The sequence below is a fragment of the Hypomesus nipponensis genome, chromosome 14, assembly GCF_054491055.1.
Source record: "Hypomesus nipponensis isolate SF chromosome 14, ASM5449105v1, whole genome shotgun sequence".
Lineage (NCBI taxonomy): Eukaryota > Metazoa > Chordata > Actinopteri > Osmeriformes > Osmeridae > Hypomesus > Hypomesus nipponensis.
The window spans coordinates 20,745,978-20,766,284 of record NC_140374.1 but is presented as its reverse complement, the minus strand read 5'-3'; the positions used below and the strand labels follow the sequence as shown (position 1 = coordinate 20,766,284).

Genomic DNA, 20,307 nt, shown 5'->3' with positions numbered 1-20,307 from the left:
TATCCTGGAGAGAAAATAGTGCATTGTAACTCGACAATGTAAGAGTAGTCATTGCAATAACAGAGAAACATGTTTCTGCATGTGCTATTGCTGTTACACAAGTACTTTTTATTCAATCAGTTGTATTCAAGCAGAAGTTCAGAACAGATGGTAGATACTTGCTGGTGGAATATTCTCTTCCCTCCCCCCTGACACGCCTTGTTTTTGCCATCATCTTTTCAATCTGCCTAACATTTACCATCTCCTTATGTGAGCATATTTACCCCCTAGACCAACTAAGTGGTGTCTGAAATCCTCTACTGTATTTGTCATTTTTCTTGCCAGCCACCTTCTACTTTACATTGTATCCAGAAATGTTCATGTGACAGATCCTTGGCCTTAGATGGATTTTACACAGTTTGGTGTTTGATGTTCTCATCAAAAGAAACATACATTTCCACTTTGTAGGTTACGTGATTATACTGTACTCCGAAAGAAGTAGCAAGACTCTTACTATCTATAGGCTACAGACATAATTGGTTGTAAAACATAAATTAGTATCTTCGCAAAATGCTGTATGCGGTAATCAGTGCACATTAAGGCCTACATGAAACTGAACCGATGCCATGAATGAACTCCGAGGGATACTCCCAGAAGGGCGCCCATGTAGGAAATCAAGCGCAGGATGTCTGGGGAGTAGGCATTGTAAAATGTTCTCTGTGTTTGTCCCCTTGTTGAACAGATGGCAGACTGGCAGGTGCCACATCCCTGTCCTTCAACACTAACACTCCTTTTCATCCACGCAATGTCCTCTCCAACCAGGCAAACTTTGAAGCTTTGTTGACATACTGTACTCAACTTTGAAAAGAGGTTGTTTAAATTATGTCAAGATTAAACTCTTAAGCTTTGTAGACATACTGTACTCAACTTTGGAAAGAGCTTGTTTAAATTATGTTAAAATCAAACAAACTGACAGGTTACCAATTAATCCCTTTCCCTAACATAATTGATCATGTAAGTTTATCTAATCTATTGTACATTATATTCCAGTATATTCCTCGAATCAATTGTTACCTGAAACTTTCTTTGTTGCACCATCTTCAATCGGCAATGGACTAATAATTTTTTTAATGTTTATTAAACACTTGCACCTAAAATGATTTTGACGCTAGTCAAGTGCATGATGCATGATTAATTTGATATTTAATAACATTTTGTTTTATTAATAAAACAACAGCTCAAAATCCAAAGTGCCCATACTATATGTAAGATACATGTGCATATCCAATAAAAGTAACAACCAGATAATGACGGATCTTCACAATTAATGTTTCAACACATGTTTACTCAGGCTCCTTGACCTAAGGTTGACCTATATGTTCCATCTTGTAAAGGGTGTGAGCAGAGATTAGACAATCCCAATATAAAGGGCCGTCGACACGCAGTCTCACCAACACCTGCCTTGCTAAACGAAGCCCACTATGGACTGGAGAACTTTGTGGTGGTGTATCTTGGCTTTGTCCGTAACTGGTGTTATCGCTTTGAAAGCCAAAAAGGGTACGATTGAAAAGAAATGGTACCAAAAGATTTGACGAAGACTAATTGAATTCAAAGACAAACCAGATGTTTCATATGATTTTTGTTGTATTGTTTCCTTTTTGTGTCTTCAGGTCGCAGCAGCAACCATGTTAACAGCATCTGCAGCACCTGGGGCAGGCAACACTTCAAGACCTTTGATGGACAGCTGTACCAGTTCCCTGGCATGTGTGAATACACTCTGGCCTCCAACTGCTATGACTCTTACCAAGAGTTCTCTGTGCTGATGAAGAGGAGTGAGGCTGGTGGCAACCCTACTGTCAGTTATGTAGTGGTCACCATCAGCGACCTTGACTTTCATCTGACCAAGAACTTGATCAGGATGAATGGCGAAGTGTAAGTACTCCATTATGATAAATAATAATCAAAAAGGATAAACAATTTCCCCTGAAAATATGTCACTAAACTTTACTTTTCCAAAACTGATTATACACAATCCTTGATCTAAATTATATATTTTTGTCCCTTCCAGCATTGATCTGCCATACTACAATGCAGGAGTTCAGCTGGAACGAAATGCAATTTACACCAAGCTTCACTCTAAAGTTGGCATCACTGTCATGTGGAATGGTGATGATGCAGTCATGGTAAGATACCATCAGAAATGTCTGTTCAATTAATAAATGTAAATGTGTGCACTTTGACCACTTGTCAAAGTGCTGCTGTAGGTTATTCTATTTATTACGATTGTGGTTGAATTTGGTTGAAATGTTGAATAGTTTGACTTTATTTGACTTTAAGACATAAAATGTTTCATTGGAATATACCAGATTAAATCACTGACATGTGCTGTCATTGTCTATATTAGGTTGAACTGGATTCACAGTATGCCAATCGAACCTGTGGACTTTGTGGAGACTTCAATGGTGATTCTGTGTACAATGAGTTCATTCATAACGGTGGGTGACTACTGGTGCAGTTCACAAATACAAGGGTTAGGTGCATCCACACTGTATTTTTTGCATCACAATTTGTAAGTCTGTCTTCTATTTTAATTACTGATACTGATGGAGTTATTGTTTACAGGTCGTATGATAAGTCTGGTCGAGTTTGGCAACCTACAGAAAGTCCATCGTCCGAACGACGATTGTGAAGATCCTTATGAAAATGATGATGAACCTACAGATAACATACTGTTAGAAGACAAATGCACAGACTTTGTAAGTTTGTACTCAACTCTAATGTAAATGATTCAAGACTGACTTCTACAGAAATGATTTCAGGAACAATAACATGTCAAACAGATGCTACTGTATTTCAGAAAATTTGTCTTAGTAGCCAGTAACATTGTCTATTTCCCACCCTTTTTCTAGCGGGTCACCTGTAACCAGCTTCTGCATTCAGAGTCCTGGAAGTCCTGTGGCACACTCCTGGATCCTGAGCCATATCTCCAGGCCTGCATCCAGGACATGTGTGGCTGCGCCAACACCACGGATGATTTCTGCATCTGCAGCACGCTTGCAGAATTCTCACGCCAGTGTTCCCACGCCGGAGGGAGTCCACCTAACTGGAGGACTCCCCACTTCTGTGGTACTGCCTTTACTTATCATCACCCTACATTTTAGAGACTTTTTTTTCTTCTTATCAAACCACAGATTAATTTTGATTGACTTTCTTTGCAGCTAAGCAGTGTCCATTCAACATGGTGTATTTGGAGGATGGCTCTCCATGCATGGATACTTGCACACACTCAGACACAAGCTCACTGTGTGAGGAACACAAAATGGACGGATGCTTCTGTCCTGCAGGTCAGTTTGTCAGTAAAAAAAAAAGAAACAATGTCTTGTTAATAAAATGTTGTAACTTTTTGTTATACTGTTACAAACATGTGCTCAATATTTTAGGGACGGTGTTTGATAATATCTCAAAGAGAGGCTGCATCACACAAGACCAGTGTCAGTGCAAGCATGACAAGGTATACAACAATGGGGACGTTTACAAACAGGACAAGGAGGAATGGTACGTTTACAAACCTTGTTTTCTCAGGTTAATATGTTTGGTAAAGGAGGAGTGACTGAGGACCACCTGTATTGTGTCATATCCTGTTAATTACCTCAATGTATTTTTCTGTCAGTGTCTGTCATCATGGCAAGTGGTCTTGTAAAATTCTTCCGAGTCCTGCAACATGTGCAGTTGAGGAGGGGTCACATGTGACCACCTTTGATGGCAAAGGCTTTATCTTCCACGGAGACTGCTACTACACTCTGGCTAAAGTTGAGAACAAGGTACAATATAACATGTGAACGATAGATATGACTTTTAAGTCACGAAAAATCTCAATGAATTCATAGGCATTTCACTTATTTCCTGTGTCATGTCACTGTTTTGTTAGGAGAGTGTGGTTTCCAAGTTTACCATTCTGGCCCAGCTGACTCCCTGTGTGAGCCACAAGCTCGACACCTGTCTAAAGACAGTGGTGGTCCTTCTGAATAATGACAGAAATAATGTAAGTATTCTTCAAGGAGAAATATATTTGACCTTAACTAAGACACACGCCTGTGTATTTATTTTCTGATGTGTATATTTTCTCAAAGAAGTTGTTGTGTCCTTCAGGCCTTGGTGTTTACAGCTAACGGAAAAGTAAAGCACAATGCGGAGATTAATTTGCCCTACAGCACAGGTTGGACAATATTGTACAAGTTGAATGTATTAAATGTGTTTAAGAAACACACAAACACTTCCCTTTCTTCATGGAAATGAACGTTTGCTATTGTGATCAAATCATTTGAGATTGCTTGAGAAGCAGTTAACTCTTTCCCCCCTTCCTCATAGCTGACATCAACATATTTCAGCCTTCATCTTTCCACATCATTCTCCAAACCAGCTTTGGGTTGCAATTACAAATTCAGCTTGTCCCCATGATGCAAGTTTATGTAACACTTGACCAGATGCATAAGATGAAGACCAGAGGTAATATAGTTAATAATCACTTTTTATCCCACTGATTATTTGTGCAAATGTGTGTCATGTGATTTAAGGTTTACAGTATAACAACTCTCATTCATGTTATAAAGACGGACATGACTTTTGTTTGGTGTAGGTTTATGTGGGAACTACAACATGGTTCTGGGTGATGACATGAAGAGCCCTCAGGGGATTGTGGAGGGTACAGCATCTTCCTTCGGGAGCTCCTGGAAGAGCAATCCCACCTGCCCAGACCGGGTAGAGAGGCTGGATGACCCATGTGCCCTTAGTGTTGAGAATGGTACGTTTTGATTATACTTGGCTTGTTACTGGTCACATAGCCAAACTTTTAAGTTATATCATATCAATGTTGCATTGTATTGTATTTTATGTTATATTATGTTAACGACAGCTTTAAAAATCCTGCTCATATCACCGCAATGAATGCAAATACTGTTTTGCGTAATCCAAATGTGCACAATAATGACAGCAGAAGCAATTGTATGTACTGTAGAAGCCATATTTAAATTCAACATCATTATTGTTGTTTCCTCAGAGAAATATGCTGAACACTGGTGCTCACTGCTAAAAAGTCCAGAAAGCACTTTTGCCAAGTGTCACACCTCAGTTGATCCTGAAATGTACTTTAAGGTAGATATATAATAGTTCTGATTGGCTGAGTCCTGTCTGGCTTGGATGATTGCAGCTTTATAATTGTATGGTCCTCTCTGCAGCGCTGCACATACTCCAGCTGTAACTGTGAGAAGAGTGAGGACTGCCTGTGTGCGGTGTTCTCCTCTTACGCCCGAGAATGTGCAACCAAAGGGGTGGTCTTGACAGGCTGGAGAGACAACGTGTGTGGTAAGGATCTCATCACGATGCCTTTTAGAATGAAAACAATCAAGACATCTCCAACATACAATTCTGCTATTCTAACCTTGTTGTTGTTGTTGTTGTGGACAGACAAGTACACAAGGAGCTGCCCAATATCTCAGACCTTCTCCTACAAGCTGCAGAGATGCCAGCTGACCTGCAGATCACTAAGCTCAGAGCGACAGGGCTGCACCTTGGACTTGCAGCCTGTGGATGGCTGCTCCTGCCCTCAGGGTCTCTACCTGGATGATAAAGGTGTCTGTGTGCCCATGGATAAGTGTCCTTGCTACTATGACGGTGTCCACGTCAAACCGGGGAAGTCCATCAACATCAGAGACGAGCATTGGTGAGTGACTGCTGCAAACTGATGAAGAGGGAAAGTATCCTGGTGAACATGTAACACCCTGTCCATGATCCTTTACTTGTGAAGTATGCAGAGACATTTTTGTATTTTATTTTTACAGTTAATAATTAACTGTCAAATTTGTATAGTTAGTCACATCCATATTGTTTTCTTTTTCAAGTATCTGCACCAATGGCAAACTTCACTGTCGTTCTTGGAGAGTTCGTCTCCACTCAGAGAGTAAGTTGCCTCCAGTCACAACATGGCCTCACAACCTTTATAGTACAGAACAAGCATAGTCTGGTCTCTCTCTGTGTATGAAACATAGCTATACCCTCTGTTACAGCCTGCCCATCCACAAAAGTGTTCTTCAACTGCTCTACCGCTGGTTCAGGGGAGATAGGAGTACAATGTGCTAAAAGCTGTAGAAATCTGGACAGTGACGAGTGTGTGAGTTGATGGCAGATGATCTTCCTAGTACATGCTTTTCATCTTCCAGGTTCTTCCCTTTGTAATTAGTTGGCTTATTTCGTTTTTTTTTTACCAGTACACTTCAGAGTGTCAATCCGGTTGTCAGTGTCCCAGTGGACTTGTCGATGATAACAGAGGTAACTGTGTGAAAGAACATGACTGTCCTTGCCTCCATGATGGGTCCTACTATGCTGCGGGGCAACGTATCCCAGTCCAGTGCAACACATGGTAAGCTCATGTCATGATGATTTAACTGATGTATTAATTATATACTGTACACATGTTCTGAATGTATTTGACTTATGTTCTCATCTAGCACCTGCAAGCGGGGGCATTGGGAGTGCACAGATAAAAAGTGCTCTGCAACCTGTACAATTTTCGGCAGTGGTCATTACAGCACCTTTGACCAGCGAACGTATGGATTTAGTGGTGAATGTGGCTATGTGGCTCTCCAGGTGAATGCATTTTGAAACCACAACCATTTGGAATGAAATATTTTTTGGGGGAAATAGTTTTGCTATTTTCTGAGCAACTATTTTACCTCTTGATCTACTGACTGATCATCGATAAACTTTGCTAACATTGTCATCTGTGTTCAAGAATAAATGTGGGGAAGGGACAGTCCAGGACTTTGGAGTGATTACAGAGAACATACCATGTGGAAGTACTGGCACAACCTGCTCCAAAACAGTCAGGATCAAGCTGGGGGTGAGTGAGAATAGAACTCAAATATCACTGACAATTAGCAAAACAGCTTGTTCAAAGACAAATCACAATTGAATGTGAATTTGTTGTCATAAGAATGTTAGAATACACTGTGATAACCTATTTGCTCTGACAGAGAACAGAGTTAAAACTGTCACATGGATCATATGAAGTGACGGAAACAGATGAAGGTGTTCAAATCAAATACAATGTGAGGAACGTTGGACTGTACCTGGTTGTAGAGTCTGCTATAGGATTGTCTGTGTTGTGGGATCGCAAAACCACAGTCCGCATTATCCTTGAACCACATCATATGGTAAGTTGGATCCCGCGCTGCAGCTACGATTGTGCTGAATTATTTTGACTGTTGTTATTATACTGTAAACATATGATCTTATGTTATCACTACTGGATGTACTTAATCTGTCTAACTGTATCCCCCCCCCCCTTGTATTATTATGGAAGAATATAAAAGGAAGGTTAAATCTGCTTACTTAGAAATCGATCCTAGTTTACACCAGACTGACATCGTATGGGCAGATGCCTGAATTTGTTCTCAAAAACTACAGGAAGGATTTTACAGACCTCTCATTGTAAACAGGAAATGGCTTAACAGATTTACTTCCAATTCCAACATATCTGTGTATCCAAGCACTTACAATGAAATGTATGTGTGGCTGTTTAGGGAGAAGTCTGCGGCCTATGTGGGGATTATAATGGGGATGCCCAGAATGACTTCACCACACAAGGCCAGATAACTGTTAGCAGTGTTCTGGAGTTTGCAAACAGCTGGCAAACATCATACTACTGTCCAGATGCAGAAGCAAACACAGAATCGTGTGTTGCCAGACCCAATCGTCATAACTGGGCCAAAATGCAGTGCAGCATTATAAAAGGAATTACTTTCCAAGATTGCCACAAAAAGGTAAAAAAAAAACAATCACATTCTCACACACATTATCATCTAATGTAAATTAAATAAATGATTTGAAATAATTATTTTAAAGAAATTGTACTCATTAAAACATTCATGTTCTGCACATGCGTTTTTAGGTTGATCCTACACAATTTTATGAGAACTGTGTGAAAGATTCATGTGCCTGTGATTCTGGGGGAGACTGTGAGTGTTTATGCACTGCAGTAGCGGCTTATGCTCAAGCTTGCAACGAAGCTGGAGTGTGTGTTAACTGGAGAACACCTGAGATCTGTCGTAAGTACAGATTTCTTGCATTGTTTCAATAGTTTCTGAAATAAGCCAGTGATTTGGCCAAAACACTAATAAATGAATTTCACATCAAGCCCCAAAGTATGGAGCATTATGTTTATCCATAGCTCATTACTTTTTATTCAGCTTAATTTGTAGATACCCATTTCCCCATAGTATTCTTCAAATCTATTTTATTATCATCATGTAATATGATACGTTTTTTTCTCATTCTACTGCTTGTTAAATACAAAATAATTCAAATATATTAATTGTTCACTGCTGACCTTTCTGTGCATAATCTGTTTTTATACATAGTAATTATCATGCAGATCTACAATATGAAATGCTGAATTAAATAGATTTAATTAGATAGATTAGATAGACGTTTGATTTCTTATAGATGATATTGTATTTGATTGATTGCATGGTAAATTGGCCTTCATTTTACAACACAGCTGTGTTTTGTGACTACTACAATGAGCCAAATGAATGCAAATGGCATTATAGCCCATGTCACACACCTTGCTACAAGACCTGCTTGAATCCACAAGGCATATGCAGCAACCCAATTCCAAACCTGGAAGGTAATTCATATTGTTGATTTTACAACTGTATAGTATTTTTATTTTAAATAGTAAATGGACCAAATGATCAAAAGCCAACATTCTAGTAATGTTATTTGACTTCTACATAGGCTGTTACCCAGTGTGCCCAGAGGATAAACCCATATTTGATGAAGAGAACCAGACATGTGTTGAAAAGTGTGACGTCTGCATATACAATGGAACTGTGTATGAGGATCACGAAGTTATTTATAATGTGACTGATAACCTGGGAATGTGCTACTATGCCATTTGCATAAACGCAACCGTAATCCATAGCAATGAAACTTGCTTTACAACGCCAACCCCACCACCAACACCCCCATCAACTCTGTCACCTTCGACAACTACCCAATCTGTGACATCACTTACTACAACGGAAAAACCCACGACAACCACCACTGTACAGACCACCACTCCACAACCAACACCAACCACCACCACAACTGCAGCTCCAACTCCTGAACCAACACCACCACCAACCACCACCACAACTGCAGCTCCAACTCCTGAACCAACACCAACCACCAGCACAACTGCAGCTCCAACTCCTGGACCAACACCACCACCAACTACAACCACAACTGCAGCTCCAACTCCTGAACCAACACCACCACCAACTACAACAACCAGCACAACTGCAGCTCCAACTCCACCACCAACCACCACCACAACTGCAGCTCCAACTCCTGAACCAACACCAACCACCAGCACAACTGCAGCTCCAACTCCTGAACCAACACCAACCACCAGCACAACTGCAGCTCCAACTCCTGGACCAACACCACCACCAACTACAACCACAACTGCAGCTCCAACTCCTGAACCAACACCACCACCAACTACAACAACCAGCACAACTGCAGCTCCAACTCCACCACCAACCACCACCACAACTGCAGCTCCAACTCCTGAACCAACACCAACCACCACCACAACTGCAGCTCCAACTCCTGAACCAACACCAACCACCAGCACAACTGCAGCTCCAACTCCTGGACCAACACCACCACCAACTACAACCACAACTGCAGCTCCAACTCCTGAACCAACACCACCACCAACTACAACAACCAGCACAACTGCAGCTCCAACACCACCACCAACCACCACCACAACTGCAGCTCCAACTCCTGAACCAACACCAATCACCACCACAACTGCAGCTCCAACTCCTGAACCAACACCAACCACCAGCACAACTGCAGCTCCAACTCCTGGACCAACACCACCACCAACAACAACCACAACTGCAGCTCCAACTCCTGAACCAACACCACCACCAACTACAACAACCAGCACAACTGCAGCTCCAACACCACCACCAACCACCACCACAACTGCAGCTCCAACTCCTGAACCAACACCAACCACCACCACAACTGCAGCTCCAACTCCTGAACCAACACCAACCACCAGCACAACTGCAGCTCCAACTCCTGAACCAACACCACCACCAACAACAACCACCACCACAACTGAACCTCCAACTCCTGAACCAACAACAGCCCAAACTACAAAATTGACAACTGTGAAAACTCCTGAACCTACTACACCATGTATTCCCACTTGTGAATGGTCAGAATGGTATGACGAGGATGACAGTTCAGACAAAAGTGACTGGGAAACATATGAAAATATCACACAAAGTGGAAAGACTGTCTGTGAAAAGCCATTGGATATTGAATGTAAAGATACAAGATACCCTAATAAGACCCTTGAAGAAGTGCTTGAGGATACCAAGCAAGTTGTGACATGTGATGTAAATATTGGTTTTATTTGTAAAAAAGAGGACCAGCCAAGGCGACCAGGAAAATGCTACAATTACATGCTCCGTGTTTATTGTTGCATTATTTGTACCACACCAACACCACCACCGACACCAACCACCAGCACAACTGCAGCTCCAACTCCTGAACCAACACCACCACCAACTACAACCACCACCACAACTGCAATTCCAACTCCTGAACCGACACCACCACCAACACAAACCACCACCACAACTGCAGCTCCAACTCCTGAACCTACACCAACACCAACCACCACCACAACTGCAGCTCCAACTCCTGAACCAACACCACCACCCACTACAACCACCACCACAACTGCAATTCCAACTCCTGAACCAACACCACCACCAACACCAACCACCAGCACAACTGCAGCTCCAACTCCTGAACCAACACCACCACCAACTACAACCACCACCACAACTGTAATTCCAACTCCTGAACCAACACCACCACCAACACCAACCACCAGCACAACTGCAGCTCCAACTTCTGAACCAACACCACCACCAACTACAACAACCAGCACAACTGCAGCTCCAACTCCTGGACCAACACCACCACCAACACCAACCACCAGCACAACTGCAGCTCCAACTCCTGAACCAACACCACCACCAACAACAACCACCACCACAACTGAACCTCCAACTCCTGAACCAACAACAGCCCAAACTACAAAATTGACAACTGTGATAACTCCTGAACCAACACCACCTCCTACTACAACTGAAAAACCAACACCATCGCCAACAACCACAACCACCACAACTGAACCTCCAACTCCTGAACCAACAACAGCCCAAACTACAAAATTGACAACTGTGATAACTCCTGAACCAACACCACCTCCAACTACAACTGAAAAACCAACACCACCACCAATAACCACCACAACTGAACCTCCAACTCCTGAACCAACAACAGCCCAAACTACAGAATTGACAACTGTGAAAACTCCTGAACCAACACCACATCCTACTACAACTGAAAAACCAACACCTCCACCACCAACTACAACAACCACCACCACAACTGAACCTCCAACTCCTGAACCAACAACAGCCCAAACTACAAAATTGACAACTGTGAAAACTCCTGAACCAACACCACATCCTACTACAACTGAAAAACCAACACCATCGCCAACAACCACAACCACCACAACTGAACCTCCAACTCCTGAACCAACAACAGCCCAAACTACAAAATTGACAACTGTGATAACTCCTGAACCAACACCACCTCCAACTACAACTGAAAAACCAACACCACCACCAATAACCACCACAACTGAACCTCCAACTCCTGAACCAACAACAGCCCAAACTACAGAATTGACAACTGTGAAAACTCCTGAACCAACACCACATCCTACTACAACTGAAAAACCAACACCTCCACCACCAACTACAACAACCACCACCACAACTGAACCTCCAACTCCTGAACCAACAACAGCCCAAACTACAAAATTGACAACTGTGATAACTCCTGAACCAACACCACCTCCTACTACAACTGAAAAACCAACACCATCGCCAACAACCACAACCACCACAACTGAACCTCCAACTCCTGAACCAACAACAGCCCAAACTACAAAATTGACAACAGTGAAAACTCCTGAACCAACTCCACCTCCTACTACAACTGAAAAACCAACACCACCACCACCAACTACAACAACCACCACCACAACTGAACCTCCAACTCCTGAACCAACAACAGCCCAAACTACAAAATTGACAACTGTGATAACTCCTGAACCAACACCACCTCCTACTACAACTGAAAAACCAACACCATCGCCAACAACCACAACCACCACAACTGAACCTCCAACTCCTGAACCAACAACAGCCCAAACTACAAAATTGACAACAGTGAAAACTCCTGAACCAACTCCACCTCCTACTACAACTGAAAAACCAACACCACCAACTACAACAACCACCACCACAACTGAACCTCCAACTCCTGAACCAACAACAGCCCAAACTACAAAATTGACAACTGTGATAACTCCTGAACCAACACCACCTCATAGTACAACTGAAAAACCAACACCACCACCACCAACTACAACAACCACCACCACAACTGAACCTCCAACTCCTGAACCAACAACAGCCCAAACTACAAAATTGACAACTGTGATAACTCCTGAACCAACACCACCTCCTACTACAACTGAAAAACCAACACCATCGCCAACAACCACAACCACCACAACTGAACCTCCAACTCCTGAACCAACAACAGCCCAAACTACAAAATTGACAACAGTGAAAACTCCTGAACCAACTCCACCTCCTACTACAACTGAAAAACCAACACCACCAACTACAACAACCACCACCACAACTGAACCTCCAACTCCTGAACCAACAACAGCCCAAACTACAAAATTGACAACTGTGATAACTCCTGAACCAACACCACCTCATAGTACAACTGAAAAACCAACACCACCACCACCAACTACAACAACCACCACCACAACTGAACCTCCAACTCCTGAACCAACAACAGCCCAAACTACAAAATTGACAACTGTGATAACTCCTGAACCAACACCACCTCCTACTACAACTGAAAAACCAACACCATCGCCAACAACAACAACCACCTCAACTGAACCTCCAACTCCTGAACCAACAACAGCCCAAACTACCAAGTTGACAACTGTGAAAACTCCTGAACCAACACCACATTCTACTACAACTGAAAAACCAACAAAACCACCAATAACCACAACCACCACAACTGAACCTCCAACTCCTGAACCAACAACAGCCCAAACTACAGAATTGACAACTGTGATAACTCCTGAACCAACACCACCTCCTACTACAACTGAAAAACCAACACCACCACCACCAACTACAACAACCACTACCACAACTGAACCTCCAACTCCTGAACCAACAACAGCCCAAACTACCAAATTGACAACTGTGAAAACTCCTGAACCAACACCACCTCCTACTACAACTGAAAAACCAACACCAACAAACACAACCACCACAACTGAACCTCCAATTCCTGGACCAACAACAGCCCAAACTACAACAGAATCTGTTATCACTGGTCCAACAAAAACATCTCCATCAACAGGTGAACAAATTACCAAGAGTACTACTGTGAATACCCCCAAACCATCAACACCTCATGGTACAACTGAAAAACCCACAACAACTACTACTGTGACCACCCAAAGTCAACCTCCAACCACATCTCCAACTCAATCACCAACAACATCAACGACAGAATGCATTTGTACTTTCAATGGGAAGCACTATAAACCAGGTAATACAAAAATGGCTGTAGAATAAGAAAGATAATGTCATGATAATTGGATGATAATTACTTGATAACTGTCAATTGATTTTTTGTTTAGGAGAGACCATACTTGACCAGAAGGACATGGGGTCAGGTATATGCCTTACCATGATATGCTCCAACATTTGTGAGATTAAGAATACAACAGGTCCATGTTTTGTTCCAACCCCACCTCCACCCACTTGCCCAGAATGGGACAAAGTGGTAAGTCACTCCAAACAAATGCTTCAAATGAAACTGTGCAAATACAAATGTGCTGATATTTTCATGCTATTGATGGAGTGAATCAACATTTGGTTTATTAGGATATTGTGAAAACTGGCAATTTATTGTCTTATGCTTTCTTCCTCTAAACGTCAGCAAAACGAAACATTCTTGATTTGCAACTGCACAATGGCCAGATGCATTGAGAATAATACCATTGAAATAATTCCATATGAATGTCCACCTCTTGAGAACATCACTTGTGCCAATGGCATGAATCCAGTTCTTGTTTATGATGAGAACTATTGTTGCGAACACTATGTGTGTGACTGTGAGTTTATTTTCTTCTAAGTCTCTGAACAAAAATACATAGTATTTCTTTTTTTTTGCTTCTTGTAATAACTGCCCAATCTTAATTGTTGGTTTAAAAACTTTTTTTATTGCAGGTCTGTGTGAAGGTTGGGGAGACCCTCATTATATAACATTTGATGGGCTGATGTACAGTTATCAAGGAAACTGTACATACATCCTAATGGAGGAGATCAGACCTAATCACAACTTAAGAATTTATATTGACAACGTCTACTGTGATCCCACTGAGGACGTGTCCTGTCCCAGGTCAATCATCGTGTCTTATAACTCCCAAGTCATAACACTCAAGAATAACAACCTCCTGGGTGCTGTGCAGTTAGAGGTACTGTGCAGTATGTTCTATGCTAAGTTATATTGATCCACTGGTTTGTAAAATTCTAACATTTGTTCATCAATTATTAAATTACTTGTTCTTTTGTTTACTTGTTCATTTCATCAAGGCTCTTGTTGGTGGGGTTGGCCTTGATCTACCTTTTGTACGTCATGGGATAAAGATTTTGAACTCTGGACTTAATATGGTTTTGGAGATTCCTCATCTACAAGTAGTTGTTACATTTGGTGTCAATGGCTTTAGTGTTGCCCTTCCATTTAAAAAGTTTGGAAACAACACACAAGGACATTGTGGTAAGTGTTAAAGCCTTTTCTACAGACCAAGCCTTTCAGTAGTGGACTATTTAGATTTCAATTCCCTTCTACATTGTCACTAAATCAAATTTGCTTTTAAAAGTGTGCTACTTTTTGCTATTTTCATTCGTGTTTGTGTATTCTATCAGGGACATGCAACAACAATCAGCATGATGACTGCATGCTGCCAGGAGGCCAACTGGTGAATAGCTGTGCGGTTATGGCAGATTACTGGCCTGCCAAAGACCTGTACCAGCCTGACTGTTTCGTGCCACCCTTGTTCCCACCGACCGACTCACCGGTTCTTCCTTCGCCGAAGCCATGCAAACCTGATTCCATTTGTGATCTTCTTAAGAGCAGGTACCCCCAAAAACACACACAGACATTTTGTTTCGTTTTACAACAATATGCCATGATGCCACAGGTGTATGTTGTAAACTAGGGATGCACCGAATCCAGGATTCGGTTTCGGCCTAATATTGGCCTTTTTGACAGGGTTCTGATTCGGCCGAACCTTAGATTTTTATTTTATTTACCGAATCCGAACCCTGCGCTTGCACTACGCGCTACGCTGGTCGACATAATGACGCCGCCGTTGCTTACGGGAAGTTGTTTACGTAGGTGGACTGTTCAATGCAGTAAGATGTGAGAAAGTGAAAATGGAAATTGTGAGCAGAAAAAGTGTTGTTTGGCTGTACTTTCAGTCAAAAGAAGGCGATTCAAGTCGAGGTTAATGTTAAATTTGCAATGCCGATTTGTCTCGTGGTGGAAAGGACCCTAACCAATACACAAGATATCCGCGTATGAAACATCCGAAAGAAATTTAGGAAATCAAAAAGGCTAATATTTTGGATATAGATTGGATCTTGACATAGGGTAAACATAGGCATATGGTATTTGTCAAAATAGTTTTTCCCTCTCGTTTTCCATCTTTTTTTTTTGCAGTAAAAACCCCCCCCACAAAAACACTGCTGTGGACGTTGTTTAATTTATTAATGTGTTTACTGTGTTAATGGACGGAAGATGGGTGTAGGATTCGGTATTCGGTTTCAGATTCGGCCGAATCTTAACCAGTGGATTCGGTATTTGACCGAACCCCAAAAATCTGGATTCGGTGCATCCCTATTGTAAACCCCCTTTTTCATATTGTGTCTTTGAAATGTCTGTTACTTATGATTTCTGTCTGGTTTATCTACACAGCTTGTTTGAAGAATGCCATCCATTTGTCTCCCCTGACAAATTCTATGAGGGATGTGTTTTTGATGGATGCCATGTAACCAACCCAACAGTTGAGTGCACAAGTTTGCAGACTTATGCTGCTGCTTGTATTCAGTTTGGAGTTTGCCTACACTGGAGGAACCACGTCCAAATATGTGGTAAGAAAACCCTTCCTGTCAGTGTGTTGTACAATTATTTATTCAACCATTTAAGCAACATTTTTATACTAAGGTTTAAGTACCATTTAACTACATAGCTATTCCTACAGTAACATTGTAGTTACATAAGAACTGCTATGTAGTTATACTACCATACCGTTTAGCAGTACAATTTATTACACAAGTGAGACTTGGTAAGGGAGAAGTTGGGCTTCAGGTGAGGCTTAAATTGATCCTATTTTGGTAAAACAATCTTCAACTGACCCTTTACAACACCCCCTTAAATCCCTCCCCCCACAGTGTGTCTTCATACACTTTTGTAATCATTTACAACCCTAACACTTATTCCTATAGACCTACAATGTTGTCATTGTACGTGTTTGCTATGCAGTTACATGGTAGTTAATGTAATCTTAATGTCAAGTGTTACCAACTATTATAATGTAGATAAACCGAAACGATTTACTTTCTTTTCCTTCCCCAACAGCCAGCGAATGCCCGGCAGACAAAGTCTACAACCCTTGTGGTCCTGCAGAGCAGCCTACCTGTGATGATAAGTAAGTCTTACATGTCTGACTGGTTACAAGCCATGCTTACATCCAGGTCCCCGGGGCATTCACATCGTTCTTATGGTTGTCATTCAGGGAGACCAACCATTACTGTTTATTTTATTTCAAATGCATGAATGCTCTGAAAAAAAACTGATCAGAATACAACGGTTCCCTTTTACAGTCCTGCTGATACCAACTTGAATTTTACAACTGAGGGATGCTTTTGCCCAGATGGCATGAAGCTGTTTAACAAAAAGTCTGGAGTCTGTGTGGATAAATGTGGTAAGTATACACAGCATTTTGAGATTATTCTGATGATATCATCCATGAAGTTTAACCAACTAAAACTGTTAGAGGCCCATATATGATTGATGATTCTGACAAGACATTGCATTTTGTAATATTGATTACTGATTGTGGTGCGTGTATTCATAGGGTGCCTTGATCCGGAAGGTGTACCACGAGAGGTAAATTAATGACACAAAAAACGATTTACTTCCTATTCAGAAAGGTTCAAATGAAAGTAGTGTAACCATTCTTGTCACATTGAATTAAATTAAATCAACCGCTTATTTGCAATTCTTCATACAGTTCAATGAGAGGTTTCAGTACAAATGCCAGGACTGCATTTGTGAGAAATCCACCAAGACTGTGACTTGCAAGCCTAAGGTTTGTCCAGAGTCCTCTGTAACCACCTGCACTGATCCAGGGTTCATCCTTGTCAACCAGACTAATCCGTCAGACTCCTGTTGCTCTAGCCTCGCTTGCCGTAAGACTCGCTCAGATTCTATTCATTCTCACAAATTCTCTCACATAATGATGCACAAACTATACACTTCAGACAGATAGAATATATGTGCAATTGCTTTTTCTACAGAGTGTGTCAGCAGTACTTGTCCAGCTGAAGACATGAACTGTCCGATTGGGTTCAAGCCTATGGTCTCAGTGCCTGAAGGAAGATGCTGCCCGAAAACCACATGTGGTATTGTCTTTAAGAACTTCTTGTCCCAATGTTTTTATAGCAAGGACAACACTGTTTGTGAATTCCCTGTTATTTCATTGTGAGGGTCTCTGTCTCCTTATACCAGAGCCTAAAAGAGTTTGTGTGCACAAAAAGATGGAATACCAGGTAATAACAGCATAAACACTCAATCTAAAAAATCAATTTGTACATGAGAAATGTTATAATGTTAAATATTTTGAGTTCCATTTACACATTTCATGTTTTTCTGTTCCAAGCCTGATGCCTCAGTACCAGTAGTGGAGTGTCAAGACTGTACTTGTACGAGGGAGGAGAACATCGATGGCCTGTTAAAAATAGTCTGTCACATTCCAGAATGTAATAAAACCTGTGATCTGGTAAGAACGAGAATATTGATTGCTCCTAGTGATATTTTGAAGCATGAAACAGCGAAGATATAAGTTATCCCAGTCAACGGAGTCTCACTGTGTTCTTCTCCCAGGGATATGAGTATATTGAGACAGACTCAGATGAATGCTGTGGAAAGTGTTTGCAAACGCACTGTATCCTCAAAATGAATGGAACCAACCAGTTGCTGAAGGTAATTAGTCTTACCTGTTTAGAGTTAGAGTACCAGAATTCTGAGTAGTTATTAATTAATATAACTTTGCTTAAATACTGAACGTGTGTGTGTGTTTGTGCCCACCCAGCCTGGAGAAATCTGGTCAATGTCTGGCAATACATGTGAAAGTTACAGTTGCTTTAGGAATGGTGCGACCTATGTAACCACCAGCTCCAAGACCCAGTGTCCTCCATTCCAGCAGAGCAACTGCCAGCCGGTATATATAATATATATGCAACAATTCCAATTTGCATTGCTAGAAAAACTTGAATGTCAAAAGTAAAACCTTTATTTCTGCCAAAACACAGGATTCAATACAGACAGCAGCAAATGGTTGCTGTAAAATTTGTGAGTTGGATTTTGTTATTCTTTTTTTTTTATATATATATACATGAGTTCTGTTCAAAACATCTACAAGCAGTGTCACAAGATAAGAATGATATTCAGTCATATTTCAAATACAACAATTTCCACAAAAATAAGTATTTTTCTTGTTCTCCGACAGGTGTGGAGAAGGAAAAGGCCTGTAAGATAGGAAGCAAGCAAACACGCATCAATTACAAGGGATGCCAGTCTGTGGAGGAAGTGGACATGCCTTACTGTGAAGGAGCCTGCAACACTTTCACCAAGTAAGACACACATTTAACAAGCACTATAAATCAGGGCACAGTGCCTGTGATGCAGACAGTGATGTCGGTGAGGACACACACAGATTCTTGGAACTAGATTGATGGTGCACAGTGCCCTTGACGAAGAAGGTGATACACACAAACAGATTCCTTGAATTATAGATAGGACATAGTGCAATCGGCGAGTAAGATATCAGTGACACAAACATATTTCTGTTTCTTGCATACTAAAGATAGTGACGGTGTGTAAACTTCATAACTGTGTGTGAACCCCTTCCCATCTCTCTGTGCTGCAGGTACTCTGAAGTGGCTGCCATCATGCAGCAGTCCTGCACCTGCTGCAAGGAGTTGCGCTCTTCCAACCGCACTGTTACCCTGCAGTGCCTGAATGGAGACCAGGTTCCTTACACTTACATGCACGTGGAGGAGTGTAGCTGCGGCCACACCGACTGCAACGGTGCCGGCAGATGGCCCCTCCGCAAGAGCCGGAGTCTCAGATTGGTCTGAAAGGGACTGCGACTCCCCCACCACTTTGCTGTGATGAATAAGTTGTCTATCCTAGACCCTTAGCTGTTAGCTACTATAGATTATATTTGAAATGTAGAACTCAAATCTCTTTATCTTAATAAATGCATCTGAAAAAAATCATTGGTTCATGTTTCTATTTCTGAATAATGACATTATACTGTATTAAGGACCTATTTCCCATAAAGGCAGTGTTTAACTTTGATCTGGTAAATTCCTTCCCTTATTAAACACTACAAAACATTATTGTGGTTAATAAACTGTTTTGCTGCTTAGTGGATGCTACTTTATATATTATTGCACATCTTGTGCAGTAATATATAAAACGTGAGCTGCTTCATAAACATTCCAAATCACTCACTAAATATTATATATTTTATAAACTTTAATATGATGTGATCTTACATTTATCATATTAAATGTATACTGTACTTTAAATATAGCAGCAATATGACATTGATGGACAGTAAAAGCTAAAGATGTTATGTTTTCATCATCCCATTGGTCAATATTTGACACATGATTATTGTTAAAAACTTCCCTAACAATGAAACGAGAAGGGCATTTGGAGTTTCCTAGTTTGAACAGCTGCTGAAACTCAAACATTCTGCTACTCAGTATTAAC

The 20,307-nt window shown here is 41.3% G+C and overlaps 1 protein-coding gene across 1 annotated transcript; it reads left to right on the top strand.

The window, feature by feature from the left end:
• The first annotated feature begins 1,460 nt into the window (after positions 1-1,460).
• Positions 1,461-20,303, top strand: LOC146259116 (mucin-5B-like). The gene is made up of 47 exons (XM_084671894.1): positions 1,461-1,536; positions 1,650-1,911; positions 2,048-2,162; positions 2,384-2,474; positions 2,602-2,735; positions 2,889-3,105; positions 3,198-3,323; positions 3,420-3,534; positions 3,650-3,800; positions 3,908-4,021; positions 4,129-4,195; positions 4,348-4,485; positions 4,616-4,780; positions 5,036-5,130; positions 5,214-5,340; positions 5,443-5,698; positions 5,877-5,935; positions 6,042-6,145; positions 6,243-6,394; positions 6,483-6,621; positions 6,767-6,874; positions 7,008-7,187; positions 7,557-7,796; positions 7,925-8,081; positions 8,534-8,662; positions 8,773-9,210; positions 9,667-10,634; positions 11,097-12,522; positions 13,411-13,785; positions 13,877-14,022; positions 14,179-14,353; positions 14,469-14,716; positions 14,835-15,018; positions 15,168-15,378; positions 16,219-16,394; positions 16,882-16,951; positions 17,127-17,227; positions 17,381-17,412; positions 17,537-17,714; positions 17,823-17,927; positions 18,034-18,074; positions 18,185-18,304; positions 18,409-18,507; positions 18,617-18,745; positions 18,837-18,876; positions 19,034-19,157; positions 19,454-20,303. The coding sequence occupies exons 1-47, from the start codon at positions 1,461-1,463 to the stop codon at positions 19,662-19,664; spliced, it is 9,114 nt and encodes a 3,037-aa protein (XP_084528020.1). The 3' UTR covers positions 19,665-20,303.
• The last annotated feature ends 4 nt before the right edge of the window (positions 20,304-20,307 follow it).

Coding starts and splice junctions, on each gene's coding strand:
- LOC146259116 (XM_084671894.1), top strand. CDS start 1,461: ATGGACTGGAGAACTTTGTGGTGGTGTATCTTGGCTTTGTCCGTAACT. Junction 3,106..3,197: donor GAGGACTCCCCACTTCTGTG/GTACTGCCTTTA, acceptor CTTTCTTTGCAG/CTAAGCAGTGTCCATTCAAC. Junction 4,486..4,615: donor GCATAAGATGAAGACCAGAG/GTAATATAGTTA, acceptor TGTTTGGTGTAG/GTTTATGTGGGAACTACAAC.